Raw genomic sequence first — 17,581 nt, 5'->3', positions numbered from 1 at the left:
TGATTTTATAATTTTTCTTTTTGACAGTCACATATATTTTAAAGATTTAAGAAAAGAAAAATAATTATTATATTTTCCCAGATTGTTTACCATTTCTGTTGTTCCTCACTTATTCTTTTTTTTAAAATCAGGAACCTTCATTTTTTATTAATTTTTATTGGAGTATAGTTGCTTTACAATGTTGTGTTAGTTTCTACTGTACAGCAAAGTGAATCAGTTATACATATACACATATCCCCTCTTTTTTAGATTTCCTTCCCATTAAGGTCACCCCAGACCACTGAGTAGAGTTCCCTGTGCTATACAGTAGGTTCTCATCAGTAATCTATTTTATTCATAGTAGTGTATATATGTCAGTCCCAATCTCCCAATTCATCTCATCCCCCCTTCCCCCCTTGGTATCCATAAGTTTCTTCTCTACATCTGTGTTTCTATTTCTGCCTTGCAAACCAGTTCATCTGTACCATTTTTCTATATTCCACATACATGCGTTAATACACAATATTTGTTTTTGCCTTTCTGACTTACTTCACTCTGTATGACAGTCTCTAGGTCCATACACGTCTCTACAAATGACCCAATTTCATTCCTTTTTATGGCTAAGTAATATTCCATTGTATATATGTACCACATCATCTTTATCCATCCGTCGATGGGCATTTAGGTTACTTCCATGACCTAGCTACTGTAAATAGTGCTGCAGTGAACATTGGGGTGCAGGTGTCTTTTTGATATATGGTTTTCTCTGGGTATATGCCCAGTAGTGGGATTGTGGGGTCATATGGTAATTCTATTTTAGTTTTTTAAGGAACCTCCATACTGTTCTCCATAGTGGCTGTATCAATTTACATTCCCACCAACAGTGTAAGAGGGTTCCCTTTTCTCCACACCCTCATCAGCAGCTGAGGGTTGTCTTTTCGTCTTGTTTATAGTTTCCTTTGCTGTGCAAAAGCTTTTAAGTTTCATGAGGTCCCATTTGTTTATTTTTGTTTTTATTTCCATTACTCTAGGAGGTGGGTCAAAAAAGATCTTGCTGTGATTTACGTCAAAGAGTGTTCTTCCTATGCTTTCCTCTAAGAGTTTTATAGTGTCCGGTCTTACATTTAGGTCTCTAATCCATTTTGAGTTTATTTTTGTGTATGGTGTTAGGGAGTGTGCTAATTTCATTCTTTACATGTACCTGTCCAATTTTGCTGGCACCAGTTACTGAAGAGACTGCCTTTTCTCCATTGCATATCCTTGCCTCCTTTGTCATACATTAGTTGACCATAGATGTGTGGGTTTATCTCTGGGCTTTCTATCCTGTTCCATTGATCTATATTTCTGTTTTTCTGCCAGTACCATATTGTCTTAATTACTGTAGACTTGTAGTATACTGTAAAGTCAGGAAGTCTGATTCTGCCAGCTCTGTTTTTTTGCCTCAAGATTGCTTTGGCTATTCGGGGTCTTTTGTGTCTCCATACAAATTTTAAGATTTTTTGTTCTAGTTCTGTAAAAAATGCCATTGGTTTTTTGATAGGGATTGCATTGAATCTGTAGATCGCTTTGGGTAGTACAGTCATTTTCACAATATTGATTCTTCCAATCCAAGAACATGGTATATCTCTCCATCTCTTTGTGTCATATTTGATTTCTTTCATCAGTGTCTTATAGTTTTCTGAGTACAGGTCTTTTACCTCCTTAGGTAGGTTTATTCCTAGGTATCTTATTCTTTTTGTTGCACTGGTAAATGGGATTGTTTCCTTAATTTCTCTTTCTTATCTTTCGTTGCTAGTGTATAGTGATGCAAGAGATTTCTGTGCATTAATTTTGTATCCTGCAACGTTACCAAATTCATTGATTAGCTCTAGTAGTTTTCTGGTGTCATCTTTCGGATTATCTATGTATAGTATGATACCACCTGTAAACAGTGACAGTTTAACTTCTTCTTTTCCAATTTGTATTCCTTTTATTTCTTTTTCTTCTCTGATTGTCATGGCTAGGACTTCCAGAACTATGTTGAATAATAGTGGCCAGAGTGGACATCCTTGTCTTGCTCCTGATCTTAGAGGAAATGCTTTCAGTTTTTCACCATTGAGAATGATGTTTGTTGTGGGTTTGTCATATATAACCTTTATTGTGTTGATGAAGCTTCCCTCTATGCCCACTTTCTGGAGAGTTTTTACCATTAATGGGTGTTGAATTTTGTCAAAAGCTTTTTCTGCATCTATTGAGATGATCATATTGTTTTTATTCTTCAATTTGTTAATATGGTGTATCACATTGATTGATTTGCGTATATTGAAGAATCCTTGCATCCCTGGGATAAATCCCACTTGATCATGGTGTATGATCCTTTTAATGTGTTTTTTTGTTTTTTTTTTTAATTTTTTTTTTTTTTTTTTTTGCGGTATGCGGGCCTCTCACTGTTGTGGTCTCTCCTGTTGTGGAGCACAGGCGCCGGACTCGCAGGCTCAGTGGCCATGGCTCACGGGCCCAGCCACTCCGCGGCACATGGGATCCTCCTGGACCGGGGCATGAACCCGTGTCCCCTGCATCGGCAGGCGGACTCTCAACCACTGCGCCACCAGTGAAGCCCTTAATGTGTTTTTGAATTCTGTTTGCTAGTATTATGTTGAGGATTTTTGCATCTATATTCATCAGTGATATTGGTGTGTAATTTTCTTTTTTTGTAGTATCTTTGTCTGGTTTTGGTGTCAAGGTGATGGTGGCCTTGCAGAATGAGTTTGGGAATGTTTCTTCATCTGCAATTTTTTGGAAGAGTTTGAGAACAATGGGTGTAAGCTCTTCTCTAAACGTTTGATAGAATTCACTTGTGAAGCCATCTAGTCCTGGACTTTTGTTTGTTGGGAGATTTTAATCACAGTTTCAGTTTCATTACTTGTAATTGGTCTGTTCATATTTTCTATTTCTTCCTGTTTCAGTCTTGGAGGTTATACCTTTCTAAGAATTTGTCCATTTCTTCCAGGTTGTCCATTTTTTTGGCATAGAGTTGCTTGTAGTAGACTCTTATGATGCTTTGTATTTCTGTGGTGTTCATTGTAACTTCTCCTTTTTCATTTCCAATTTTACTGGTTTGAGTCCTCTCCTTCTTTTTTTTGATGAGTCTGGCTAAAGGTTTATCAATTTTGTTTATCTTCTCAAAAAACCAGCTTTGAGTTTTATTGATCTTTGCTATTGTTTTCTTTGTTTCTATTTCATTTATTTCTACTCTGATCTTTATGATTTCTTTCCTTCTACTAATTTTGGGTTTTGTTTGTTCTCCTTTCTCTAGTTCCTTTTGGTGTAAGGTTAGATTGTTTATTTGAGATTTTTCTTGTTTCTTGAGGTAGGATTTTATTGCCATAAACTTCCCTTTTAGAACTGTTTTTGCTGCATCCCATAGGTTTTGGATTGTCATGTTTTCATTGTCATTTGTCTCTAGGTATTTTCTGATTTCATCTTTGATTTTTTCAGTGATCTCTTGCGTATTTAGTAATGTATTATTTAGCTTCCATGTGTGTTTTTTTTACTTTTTTCCCTGTAATTTATTTCTAATCTTGTAGCGTTGTGATCAGAAAAGATGCTTGATATGATTTCAATTTTCTTAAATTTACTGAGGCTTGACTTGTGACCCAAGATGTGATTTATCCTGGAGAATGTTCTGTGTGCACTTGAGAAGAAAGTGTAATCTGCTGTTTTTGGATGGAATGTCCTATAAATATCAATTAAATCTATCTGGTCTATTGTGTCATAAAGCTTGTGTTTCCTTATTAATTTTCTGTCTGGATTATCTGTCCATTGGTGTAATTGAGGTGTTAAAGTTGCCCACTATTATTGTGTTACTGTCGATTTCTTCTTTTATAGCTGTTAGCATTTGCCTTATGTACTGTGGTGCTCCTATGCTGGGTGCATATATATTTATAATTGCTATATCTTCTTCTTGGATTGATCCCTTGATCATTATGTAGTGTCCTTCCTTGTCTCTTGTAACATTCCTTATTTTAAAATCTGTTTTGTTTGATATGAGTATTGCTACTCCAGCTTTCTTTTGATTTCCATTTTCATGGAATATCTTTTTCCATCCCCTCACTTTCAGTCTGTGTGTGTCCGTAGGTCTGAAGTGGGCCTCTTGTAGACAGCATATATAAGGGCCTTGTTTTTGTATCCATTCAGCAAACCTGTGTCTTTTGATTGGAGCATTTAATCCATTCACATTTAAGGTAATTATTAATATGTATATTCCTATTACCATTTTCTTAATTATTTTGTGTTTGTTTTTGTAAGTCCTTTTCTTCTCTTGTGTTTCCCACTTAGAGAAGTTCCTTTAGCATTTGTTGGACAGCTGGTTTGGTGGTGCTGAGTTCTCTTAGCTTTTGCTTGTCTGTAAAGCTTTTGATTTCTCTGTTGAATCTGAGTGAGATCCTTGCTGGGTAGAGTAATCTTGGTTGTAGTTTCTTCCCTTTCATAATTTTACATATATCGTGCCACTCCCTTCTGGCTTGCAGCACTTCTGCTGAGAAATCAGCATTAACCTTATGGGAGTTCCCTTATATGTTATTTGTCGTTTTTCCCTTGTTGTTTTTAATAATTTTTCTTTGTCTTTATTTTTGTCAATTTGATTACTTTGTGTCTTGGCATATTTCTCTTTGGGTTTATCCTGCCTGGGACTCTCTGTGCTTCCTCGACTTGGGTGGTTATTTCCTTTCCCATGTTAGGGAAATTTTCAACTGTAAACTCTTCAAATATTTTCTCAGGTCCTTTCTCTCTCTCTTCTCCTTCTGGGACCCCTATGATGTGAATGTTGGTAGGTTTATTGTCCCAGAGGTCTCTTAAGCTATCTTCATTTCTTTTCTTTTTTCTTTATTCTGTTCTGTGGAAGTGAATACCAGCATTCTGTTTTCCAGGTCACTTAACCATTCTTCTGCCTCATTTATTCTGCTGTTGATTCCTTCTAGTGTATTTTTCATTTCAGTTATTGTATTGTTCACCTCTGTTTGTTTGTTCTTTAATTCTTCTAGTTGTTTGTTCTTTAATTCTTCTAGGTGTTTGTTCTTTAATTCTTCTAGGTCTTTGTTAAACATTTCTTGCATTTCTCGATCTTTGCCTCCATTCTTTTTTCCAAGGTCCTGGATCATCTTCACTATCATTATTCTGAATTCTTTTTTTGGAAGGTTGCCTATCTCCATTTCATTTAGTTGTTTTTCTGGGGTTTTATCTTGTTCTTTCATCTGGTACATAGTCTTCGGCCTTTTCATTTTGTCTATCTTTCTGTGAATGTGGTTTTCATTCCACAGGCTGCAGGACTGTAGTTCTTCTTGCTTCTGCTGTCTGCTTTCAGGGGTGCACGTATCTTTTTGATTTATCGTTTTCTCCAGGTATATGCCCCAGATTGGGATTGCTGGAACATATGGTAGTTCCATTTTTAGTTTTTTGAGGAACCTCCATATTGTTCTCCATAGTGGTTGTACCAATTTACATTCCCACCAGCAGTGTGGGAGGGTTCCCTTTTCTCCACATCCTCTCCAGCATTTATTATGTGTAGACATTTTGATGATGGCCATTCTGACCTGTGTGTAGTTTTGATTTGCATTTCTCTAATAATTAGTGATGTTGAGCATCTTTTCATGAGTTTCTTGGCCATCTGTATGTCTCCCTGGAGAAATGTCTATTTAGGTCTTGTGCCCATTTTTTGATTGGGTTGTTTGTTTTATTGATATTGAGCTGTATGTGCTCTTTGTATATTTTTTTTACAAGTTTTCTTTCTTTCTGAAGAACTTCCTTAAAAATTTTTAAAGTAAGTCTCCTAGCAACCAATCTCTTAGTTTCCCCTCCTATGAAAATCTCTTTCTTTCACATTCATTCTCTGAAGGTATTTTCACTGGATATAAAATTCTGAATTGTGATTATACTGCCTTCTGGCCTCTGATGAAAGAGTTATTTTTCTCAGCTGCTTAAACAGTTTTTTCTTTATCTTTTGTTTTCACCAGATTATTATGTGTCTAGGCATGATCTTATTTGAGTTTAACCATTTGGGTTCTGCAGAACTTCTTAAATCTGTAAATTTATTTTTCATCAAATATGGAATATTTTAGTTATTTCTTCAAATAGTTTGTTTCTGTATCAGTCTCTCCTCTCCTCAGATTCCAATGGCACAAATGTTAGATGCATACATATGTCCCATAGGTCCCTACTATGTTCATTTATTTTTAATTTTTTCTCATTCTTGTTCAGTTTGGATAATTTCTATTGATCTGCATTTGGTTTTAATGACTCTTCATCTACCATATCCATTCTTCTATTGAGCCCACCTGGTGAGTTTTTTCCTTCAGATATTTTCTGCAGCTCTAAACTCCTCATTTGGCTCTTTTCATAAGTTCTATGTCTTATTCGAGAAGTCCTCTTTCTGTTAATTTCAACAACATCCACCGTTTCTTCACTGAATATGGTTATGGGAGCTGCTTCAAAGGCTTTGTAAAGACTGTACTGTCCAATTTTAAAATTTAATGTAATTAAAATGTAGTTAATGCATTACTGATTACAATAATTGCTGTTGGTTTTTGTAAGTTATCAAATTTAAGGGGATTCCCTTTATCTCTATATAATTAAAGTTTTAGTTAGGAATGGCTCCTGTATTTTATCAAGTTATTCTTAAAATCTATTAAAAGATCATAAAAGTTCTTTACAGATGATAATATAAGGGATTATATTGGTAGATTTTTATAATATTAAATTACCATTGCATTCCTGGAATAAGTTTTGTTTTAATGTAATATATTTTTCATTTTACTCTTTGCTGGATTCTATTTGTGAGTATTTTGTTTGTAATTTTGAATCTATATCAATGAATGCTATTTGTCTCTAGTATTATTCTTTCAGTATTTTGTAAGTTTTGATATTGACACTGTATTATTTTATGAAATGAATTAGAGAATTTTTAAAGCTTTTTTGTGGTTATTCATCTTTTCATATATGTTAACTTAAAGACATCAATTATAACTTCTTTATTTCCATTCTAGCTTTGGGATGGCTTTACAGTCCAACATTTCCACATTCCTCAATTATATTATCAGAATATTGGAAAATTATTTTTTCTGTGATGGGATTATAATTTTCAGGGTGGGGTTATTCCTTTATACACTTAACAAATATTTTTTGAGTGCCTACTTTGTGCAAGGCAAAACTTGTCTCCATTATTTCATAGAAATAAAGCCCTTGTATTTTTTCATTTGCACAAATGAACTGAAATTTTACAGTGTCTATTATTCAGTCTTTGCCATTATTGTCAATATTGGTGGGGATGCCTGTGATTTTTGGAGTTACTAAGGCTGACGTAATCTGTGAATGAATAAATGAATGACTGAATGTAGGAAAATGTCTTATGAAACACTGCACAATTTTTACCTCTGAAAACAAGATTTAATCTCATTCAACTAATTGACCTCCCCCATGGAAATTATGCTATATGGCCTTTTTGCTATGCAACTTCCACAAAACTTTTCACATATTTCTTGTCTGGAATGTGCCTGATCACATAAATTTATCTAAAGAAAATACACTTTAATTCCATTGAGACAACTAGAAAAATCCATTTGTCTTCTTAACAAGACAAATATGAAAACTAAATTCTAAATATTTTGAATTAACAGGTCTGTAGTGAAATCCAGGAAGGAATATATTTAATAAGAATCTTAGGGGATAATTGTGATCAGCCATAATTGTACATATTGTATGTTTCGAAGTAGACTTCTTGAAAACCCTGTACAAGGAATATTGTCCTCTATTATAAAAGCAATTGAATTTATTATTCAATAAGAAATAGTGTATGGTGATAGGAGGTACCTTAGTGTTCAGGAAAAAGTGTCAGATTTGGAGCAAAATTCTTTACTCACACTGTAGACTTGAACAAGTCTGAAACTTTGAGACACATTTTCCTCACACTGTGGGATAACAGAACTGACACTACAGAATTTTTTGTGTTGTATGGAATATAACTAAAAATGAAGTACCTAACTAACACTGTGCTTGGTATATGACAGGTACTGTACAATAGCTATTGCCATTTTTGCCATTATTAAATATGCAACTGCTGAGAAATGACCAGATAGTGTATTGACTTTGCAGAGTGGACATGTATCCTCATGAGGCTATATATTGGCATATGGTGAAGTTGGGTTTAGAGTGAGGTTATGATCTGTTGAGAGGGATGTATTCTTTTATACATTTAACAAATATTTATTTAGTGCCTACTTTGTGCCATGCATTGACCTAAGCATTATGAATAAAACAGTAGAAAAATAAAACAGATAACAATATTGACCCAATGCATCTTATATTCCAGTGGTTATGGCAACAAAATTTTCCACATAATGGCAGTGAGGTAATACTTGTGTATTTGAAACACAATTTGAAAAATAATTTTTGAATGTCAAACAGTTCGAGAATACCCAAACCCTCAACACAATCAACTTCTAGATGGATACAATCTGAGGAGATTACAAGATAACGATGAACAGAAATGGACATTCATAAACATTTTTGTTTAGAAGAATTTTAAATAATGTCTTTGATTTCTTTGTTGTGCTCCTTGAATTCCAATGGTTGTTAGTTACACCTCTGCAGATAAAAACTATTAACTCTATTAACTCTAAACATAATACAAAAACAACTATCTAAAGGTACTGGAGAAAAACCTAAAACAGAAAGATTCTGGAGGGTCTCAAGACTTGGAAGAAGAGAACAGCACTGGTTGAGTTTCCAAATTTCATGACTTACAGTCGAAGAGGAAGATGCAGTCTATGTCAGGTCAAGTGCCTAAACCTCCAAAAAATCTGCAGTTATTGTAGCCCAAAGAAACTGAGGACAGAGTTTGAGGAAATCTCAAAGCTGAAAGTTGAGGGAGCATATAGGAAAGGGTAGAGATAGAGGGAACCATAGATTCTTCTCTGGGGAACCATAAACTTGGCTTAAATCTCTAGCTAACCTCTGAACCATACATGTCTGGGGCAAAATCAAATTCCCTGAGTTGCCAAATTATAAAATTCAAAATATTCAAGTTTCATCAAAGGTAAGAGGAATGCAAATAAACTAGAAAGTATGGCCCATTCACAGGAAAAAAAAATTAATAGAAAATGATCCTGAGGAAGCCTAGGCATTAGACTTACTAGACAAAGACTTTAAATCAACTCTCTCAAAAATGCTCAGATAGCCAAAGGAAACCATGGACAAAGAACTAAAGGAAACCAGAATTTGTCTCAACAAATCAAGAATAGCAATAAAGGGATATAAATTATAAAAAGAAATCAAATAGAAATTTGGGGGATGAAATGTACAAAAATTCAATTAAAAATTTACTAGACCAATTCAACTGCAGAATTGAGCAGAAAGAAGAAGAATTAAGGAACTTGGAGATAGGTCAATTTAGATTATCCAGTTTGAGGAGAAGAAAGAAAAAAATGAAGAAAAATGAACAGCACCTGAGAGAAACAAGATACTATAAAGTTTACTAAGCTCAATGAATGCTAAGCATATATTACTCCAAGAGATCCACACCAAGACATTATGGTCAAAATTACAAAGGATCTTTAAAAAATTAATAATGAATTTTCTTTAGAAACCATGGAGGTCAGAAGGCAGTGGGATGACATATTTAAAGTGCTCAACAGGGGCTTTCCTGGTGGCACAGTGGTTAAGAATCTGCCTGCCAATGCAGGGGACATGGGTTCGAGCACTGGCCCGGGAATATCCCACATGCCACAGAGCAACTAAGCCCGTGCACCCCAACTACTGAGCCTGTGCTCTAGAGCCCAAGAGCCACAACTACTGAGCCTGCGTGCCTAGAGCCCATGCTCTGCAACAAGAGAAGCCACCACAATGAGAAGCCCGCACACCACAACTAGAGAAAGCCCGCATGCAGCAAAGAAGACCCAGCGCAGCCAAAAATAAATAAATAAACAAAAATAAATAAATAAACAAAAACAAATAAATAAAGTGTTCAACAGCAACAACAACAATTCTGTCAACCAAGAATTCTGCATATGGCAAAACTCTAAACTATCCTTCAAAAAATGGAGAAATTGAGATCTAAGGCACAGTAAAGTCAACAAAGTTGATAAACCTTTAGCTAGAAATACTAAGAAAAAAAGAGAGAGAAGACACAAATTTCTAAAATTATAAATGAAAGCGGGGAAGGGCATTATTACTGACCTTACAGAAATTAAAAGGATTATAAAAGAATAAATGAATAATTGTACTCCAACAAACCACATAACCTAAATAAAATGGACAAATGACAAATTCCTAAAAGCATGCAAGCTACTAAAAGTGACTCAAGGGACTTCCCTGGTGGCACAGTGGTTAAGAATCCACCTGCCAATACAGGGGACTCGGGTTCGAGCCCTGATCTGGGAAGATCCCACATGCTGCGGAGCAGCTAAATCCATGCGCCACAATTACTGAGCCTGTGCTCTAGAGTCCACGAGCCACAATTACTGAGTCTGCGTGCCACAACTACTGAAGTTCGTGTGCCTAGAGCCCATGCTCCACAACAAAGAGTAGCCCCCACTCGCTGCAACTAGAGAAAGCCTGTGCGCAGCAATGAAGACCCAACACAGCCAAAATAAATAAATTAAATAAATTAATTTTTTTTGAAAGTGACTCAAGAAGAAATAAAGACTCTGATTAGACTTTATAACAAGTAAAGACATTGCATCAGTAATCAAAAAACCTTCCAACAAGACAAGTCCTGGACCAGATGGCTTCACTGGTCAAATTTTATCCATTATTTAAAGAAGAACTAATACCAATACTTTTCAAACTCCTACAAAATAAAAGATTAGGGAACATTTGTAACTCATTCTATGAGACCAGCATTATCCAGATACCAAAGCCAGATAATGACATCACAGGAAAAGACAATTATAGACCAATATCACTTATGAATATAGATGCAAAAATCCTCAACAAAATGCTAGCAAACTAAATTCGGCAGCATATTATACACCGTGACCAAGTGTGACTTATCCCAAGAATGAAAGGTGGTTCAGCACATAAAAAATCAATTAATATAATGCATCACATTAATAGAATGAAGGTAAGAAAACCACGTGATCATCTCAAATTATGTAGAAAAAGCATTTAACAAAATCTCTCTTTCATCATTAAAAACACAGAACATACTAGGAATAAAAGGAAACTTCCTCAACATGATAAAAGGCATGTATGAAAAACCCACAGCTAACATATCCTATTCAATAATGAAATGAAAGATTATTCTTTAAGATAAGGAGAAAGACAAGATATCTGCTTTCACTACTTATATTCAACATTGTACTGGAAATTCTATCTAGAGAAATCAAGTGAAAGAAAAATAAAGGCAGAGGAAAATTGGAAAAGAAAAAATAAAATTCCCTCTCTTTGCAGATGATGTGATCTTACATATGGAATACCCTAAAGAACCCACACACAAAAATATAGATCTAATAAATGAATTCAGCAGAGTTGAAGGTTTCAAGATTAATACATGAAAATTAGGTATAGCTCTAAACAAGAGCAATGAGCAATCCATAAAGGAAATTAAGAAAAGTTCATTTATGAGAGCATGCAAAAAAATTTCAACTGAGAAGAGCATCAGCCATAGAAAAGAATGAAGTACTGATAGAAGCTACAAAATGGATGAACCTCAAAAAGAAAGAAACCAGACACAAAAGGTCGCCTATTGTATGATTCCACTTACATAAAATAACCAGATTAGCTAAATTCAAGAGACAAAAGGCAGATAAGAAATTGTCAGGGGCTGGGGGCGGTGGCGAAAATGGAGAGTGACTGCCTAATGGGTAGTGGTTTCCTTTTGCAATGATGAAATGTTTTGGAACCAGAAAAAGGTGATGGTTGCATAATGTTGTGAATGGACTAAATGCCTCTAGATTGTACACTTTAAAGTGATTACTTTTATAATATGTAAATTTTATCTCAATACAAAATAATGTATGTAACACTGAATGCATTATCATCATCATCGTCATATCATTACTATGGAAAACAATGTTTACCAAATTTTACTTTCTTTTATAAACTTAGATAATGAGAAGAAAAAATACGTAGACTAAATTTAAAACTACAGTTGGTATAATTTACATAACATGTTCTTGTCTTCTCTCTGTTCTCTTTCAGATTATGTCTGGCCATTACCTAGATATTTGTGCCCCGTCTGGATTTCTTTAGATGTTTTATTTTCTACAGCGTCCATCATGCACCTCTGCGCTATTTCGCTGGATCGGTATGTAGCAATACGTAATCCTATTGAGCATAGCCGTTTCAATTCACGGACTAAGGCCATCATGAAGATTGCTATTGTTTGGGCAATTTCTTTAGGTAATTAACTTTCTTGGCCAGTAGAATTGCAGCGGCTATGCTCAATACTTTCGGATTATGTACTGTGAACAACGTACAGACGTCGACTGGTAACATTTGCGTTTAATCGGGATTCTTCTATTTAATAATTATTCTTAACCTATTTATCTGATATTTAGGTTAACAATAATGTAAGAAATGTAAAGTATATAAATATGCAAATGTAAAGTTTCCATTTATCCTGCTAAATTATTTTATGTATCAAAAATGCCAATGAATTCTGCAACACAGACACATAACCTTTGAGATAATTAAAACGATTTGAAGATGACAAAGATACATGGTAAAATCTAAATTTTTAAAATGCAGCTTTTAAATCTTAGAAGAGATCAATCTATCCCAGAATATTAATATTTTTATTCTAATTCTATATCTTCAGTGGAAAACTTTATAGTGCAAGATGAATCTTCACAAAGTAAACATGTCAAAATTTATGCTGTTAATCAACCTAAAATATACTATTTCCCCTTCACTTTTAAATATCTCCTTGAATTCTGGTTATACAGAAACAAAAACATCTATTGGTTTCTTTAAAGATTTCGGGGAGGTTAAAGGGAGAGAAATGATCATCTTACTGCTTTTATTTAAAATATTCATGCTCAACAATACTAATATTCAAGTCACAAAATTTAACCAATTGGAATATAAGGGATTTTACAATCCATATTTTCCTTTTTTTTCTCCTCCAGTTGGAACGTACATTTAGTGTCTCATTAAATAATTCCTCTTCAAAGTTATGTTTCTGTAAAAGATTCTGATAAATTTTACAATATCAAGATATCTTTACTGATATCATCTAAAGATCTTGACTCTGGGTTCATTGATAAAATAAATTTAAGTTTTAAGATTGTTCTATTATAGGTGAATGCACACACACACACACACACACACACACACACACACACACACCCCTTCAGATAAAAAACAATGAAATTTCTCCAAGAAAAAAAGTGAATCTATATACACAATTTGACCTACATATTCAAGGACTTATACATTTTACCCTCTCCATCATCAAGACCTTCTCTAGAAAGATGCCAGTTCTTACAGTGCTTACAAAGGAAATACACAGCTAAATTAAATCAGAATATTAAAAGCATCACCTTCTAACAATTGCAGACTGGGTAATTTGGACTGACTCTTGTGCTAAATACAACAAAAATATGGGGAAAATACTATAAGCATTGAGAAGCTAATAAGAAAATCTACAAACAATAAATGCTGGAGAGGGTGTGCAGAAAAGGGAACCCTCTTGCACTGTTGGTGGGAATGTAAATTGATAGAGCCACTATGGAGAACAGTATGGAGGTTCCTTAAAGAAATAAAAATAAAACTACCATACGACCCAGCAATCCCACTACTGGGCATACACCCTAAGAAAACCGTAATTCAAAAAGAGTCATGTACAACAATGTTCATTGCAGCTCTATTTACAATAGCCAGGACATGGAAACAACCTAAGTGTCCATCGACAGATGAATGGATAAAGAAGATGTGGCACATATATATAATGGAATACTACTCAGCCATGAAAAGAAATGAAAATGAATTATTTGTAGTGAGGTGGATGGACCTAGAGTCTGTCATATAGAGTGAAGTAAGTCAGCAAGAGAAAAACAAATACCGTATGCTAACACATATATATGGAATCTAAAAAAAAAATGGTTCTGAAGAACTTAGGGGCAGGGCAGGAATAAAGACGCAGACGTAGAGAATGGACTTGAGGACACGGGGAGGGGGAAGGGTAAGTTGGGACAAAGTGAGAGAGTGGCATGGACATATATACACTACCAAATGTAAAACAGATAGCTAGTGGGAAACAGCCACATAGCACAGGGAGATCAGCTCTGTGCTTTGTGACCACCTAGAGGGGTGGGATAGGGAGGGTGGGAGGAAGACACAAGAGGGAGAAGATATGGGGATATATGCATATGTATAGTTGATTCACTTTGTTATAAAGCAGAAACTAACACACCATTGTAAAGCGATTATACTCCAATAAAGATGTTAAAAAAAATATATAGTGAGACATCCATAAAAAGACAGAAATCCAGGAAAAATGATTATGACTTTTGGGTCACGTCTGCTAATGAGGCATTTGCAAACCTGAAGATGTGATGACAGGTTGAGAAGCTCATTCAAGTCTCACAAGCCTGGCAAGGGTCAACGAACTTGGGCTTAGTTTGGGATCCCAAAGGACTGTACACTAGAAGTAAGGATGAACAAGGGTTAAACCACCCTTGGCATGGAGTTCAGGCCTGGTTCAAGCCACTCATCTAAGCAAAATAATCTTGAGCCTGGAAATTGGATTAAGGTGATTTCATAGTCTTCACCTTTCCAATTTTCTTGGTATAAACAAAAAAATCCTTATCATCCTAGGCTTCAAATGACTTCTTTCAATAATTTTCAATTCCTGTAACTGAAATACAATGATAAACAGACACATGAAGAAACAAGACAAATGAACTAGATATAACACAATAAAAGATAATACAAATGAACCCACAGGCACTCAAGATAGTTGAATTACCTGACATAGACTTTAAACAACTATTTGTAGTGTGAACATGGAAATTACAAGCTGAACTTACATATTTCAGCAAGAAACTGCAAGCTGTAAAGGGTGACATTTAAGATATAAGAAACAACGAGAAAACCTGGAGCTCAAACATATGAAAACCTTAGAACTCAAAGACAGATTAGACATGGCTAAAGAGAGCATTACTGGAGGTCAGTCAGAAGAAACTGTGATGAATGAAGCAAGGAAAATCAGAAGGATATAAAAGAGAAAATAAGAAGATAATGGACATACAGTACAAAGTGAGAAGAATTCCATAAGGTGAGAAAAGAATGGCAGAAAAGCAATATTTGAAGAAATAATGGCTTTTCAAATTGATGAAAAACACCAATTCTCTCATTTAAAGAGCTCAACAAGTCTCAAGCAGAATGAATAAAAAACAATCAACATTTAGACCCATCATTGTGACATTGCAGAAGAAGAGAAAACATATATCAACCTTAAAAAAAAAAGATCAAGTTAGTTCAGTAGAGCAACGATAAGATGGATGAATGCCTTCTCAACAGCAACAGTGAAAACTAGAAGATATTAAAATGATAGTGTCAGTGTGCTGATGAAAAGTGAATGCTGGGACTTCCTGGGCAGTCCAGTGGTTAAGACTCACACTTGCACTGCAGAGGGCGCATGTTCGATCCCTGGTCTGGGAACTAGGATCCCACATGGCACAGGGAGTGGTGAAAAAAAAATTTTTTTAAGTGAATGCTAAATTAGAATCATATATTCAGCAAAATTATACCTCAAGAATCAAAGTGAAATAAAGACATTATCAAGCAAAAACTAAGAGAACGTGACAAAAGCAGTCTCCTGCTTAACAAAATACTAAAGGGTGTTCTTCAAACAAAGGAAAATGGCCACAAAAGGAAGGTTGGAGATGCAGGAAGCAATTAAGTGCAATGAAAATGGTAAATGTGTAGTTAAATATAAATAAACATTGACTGTATAAAACAATAATGATAATGTCTTATGGCATTCAGTATATTAATGGAACTAAAATGCACAAAACAATAGCATATAAGAACAGAGGGTTGAAAGTAAACTTTTATCATTGTCCAGGAGAAAAATAAAAATGATATTTAGTATTAAGCTTTGATGAATAAAGTATAACTGTCTATTCAACGGTAATCACTAATAGAAAGGAAACGTTTACCTTCCAAATTTTTAGAAGAATATTAGAGAATAATATAACAAATCCAAAAGGAGGCAATAAGAGATAAAAAATAGTAACACAGATCAGGTGGGAAAATAGAAAATAGAAAATAGAAACACATACTAAGATGGCAAAATTAAAACCAAATATATCCATAATTATATTAATTGTAAATGGGACTAAATATTCTAAGACTGTCAGATAAGATTTGAAAAAATAATCCAACTATGTGTTTATAAGACACATATATATCATAAGGAAAGTAAGGGATTAAAAAGGTACTCCACACAAACACTAACCAACAGAAAGATTGTATAGCTATAGTAGTAATCTATCAGAATAGATTTTTCAGCAAAATCAATTATTTTAAAGAAAGAAGGTTACTTCATGATTATGAAGGAGTTAATTCATTTGGAAGACACAGAATAATGAATGTATGTATATAATATTATGGCCTCAACATTACTAAATTAAACATGGACAGAATTGTAAGGACAAATAGGCAAGTCTACAATAATGGTGTAAAATTTTAACACACCCTTTTCAGTGATTGTATGAGGACAATGAAAAAAGCTGAACTAATGGACAAGTGAAAATACATATTCCTATCATTTGCATAAGAAATATTTATCATAATTGACCATATATTTGGCCATAAATTAATTCTCAATAAATTTCAAGTGTTGGAATCATAAAGTAATTCAAATTCAAATGAAATAGAAATGTTTACCAAAAGGTAACTAGAAAAATCTACATATATTTGGAAATTAAGAAATTATTTTCCAATAAACTATGACCCAATGGATTTAGAATCCACTGATGACTCTTCTCTGAACCATTTATTATTATGTGATTGTAAACTAATGATTTTTTTCTCACTTTATTATTCTTTCTTCCTTTATTAGTTGGCATTGTACTGTAAGGAAGGTTTTCCCTCCCACTTTGTTATTCATTTATTCATATTAGTAAATACTCTTGAATTCTTTTGTAATCAATATAACTTAATTCATTACTGTCCTTAATTATTTTGACGCTCAAATTGTCCCAGATTTGTCCAATAGCTCCTTTTGTTATGTCCCATCAGCACATTAAGCACTTTCTTACTTTCTGTCGTTGATTTTGCCAGATTTACCCTTTATTTTCCATGTCCCAGTGCTGAAATCAGTTATTTCATACAAGGAACCCTTGGGTTTTTTTAGTGGTCAGAGGTTTTACAAACAGATATGGTATCTAGGTACACTCATTGCTATATCTATGCCTTTAATTCCAATCCAGTAACACAGGATTCTTCTGCTACCTTCCCAATTCCTTGTTATTCCTCACCTTTCTCACAATGAGTAACCTGATCCTCAAAAGCATCAAGATATTTATTTAATATTTATATTTTCTAAATCCTACAATATGAAAATTCATTTCAGAATTGCTATCCTCATACCACTAAATAAATAAAATGCTATGTTTAAAAT

The 17,581-nt window shown here is 34.3% G+C and overlaps 1 protein-coding gene across 1 annotated transcript in view; it reads left to right on the top strand.

Annotated features, from left to right (window-relative positions):
• HTR2C (5-hydroxytryptamine receptor 2C) overlaps positions 1–17,581 on the top strand; it is a 113,564-nt gene that overhangs the window by 62,899 nt on the left and 33,084 nt on the right. Inside the window, exon 3 of the mRNA XM_060137997.1 lies at positions 12,151–12,351. Within this exon, the coding sequence (XP_059993980.1) occupies positions 12,151–12,351 (201 nt within the window). The remainder of the gene's footprint in view (positions 1–12,150; positions 12,352–17,581) is intronic.

This window comes from Lagenorhynchus albirostris, chromosome X (assembly GCF_949774975.1).
Source record: "Lagenorhynchus albirostris chromosome X, mLagAlb1.1, whole genome shotgun sequence".
In the NCBI taxonomy this organism is placed as follows: Eukaryota; Metazoa; Chordata; class Mammalia; order Artiodactyla; family Delphinidae; genus Lagenorhynchus; species Lagenorhynchus albirostris.
The sequence above is the reverse complement of the archived record's forward strand: the minus strand, read 5'-3'. Positions and strand labels throughout refer to the sequence as shown.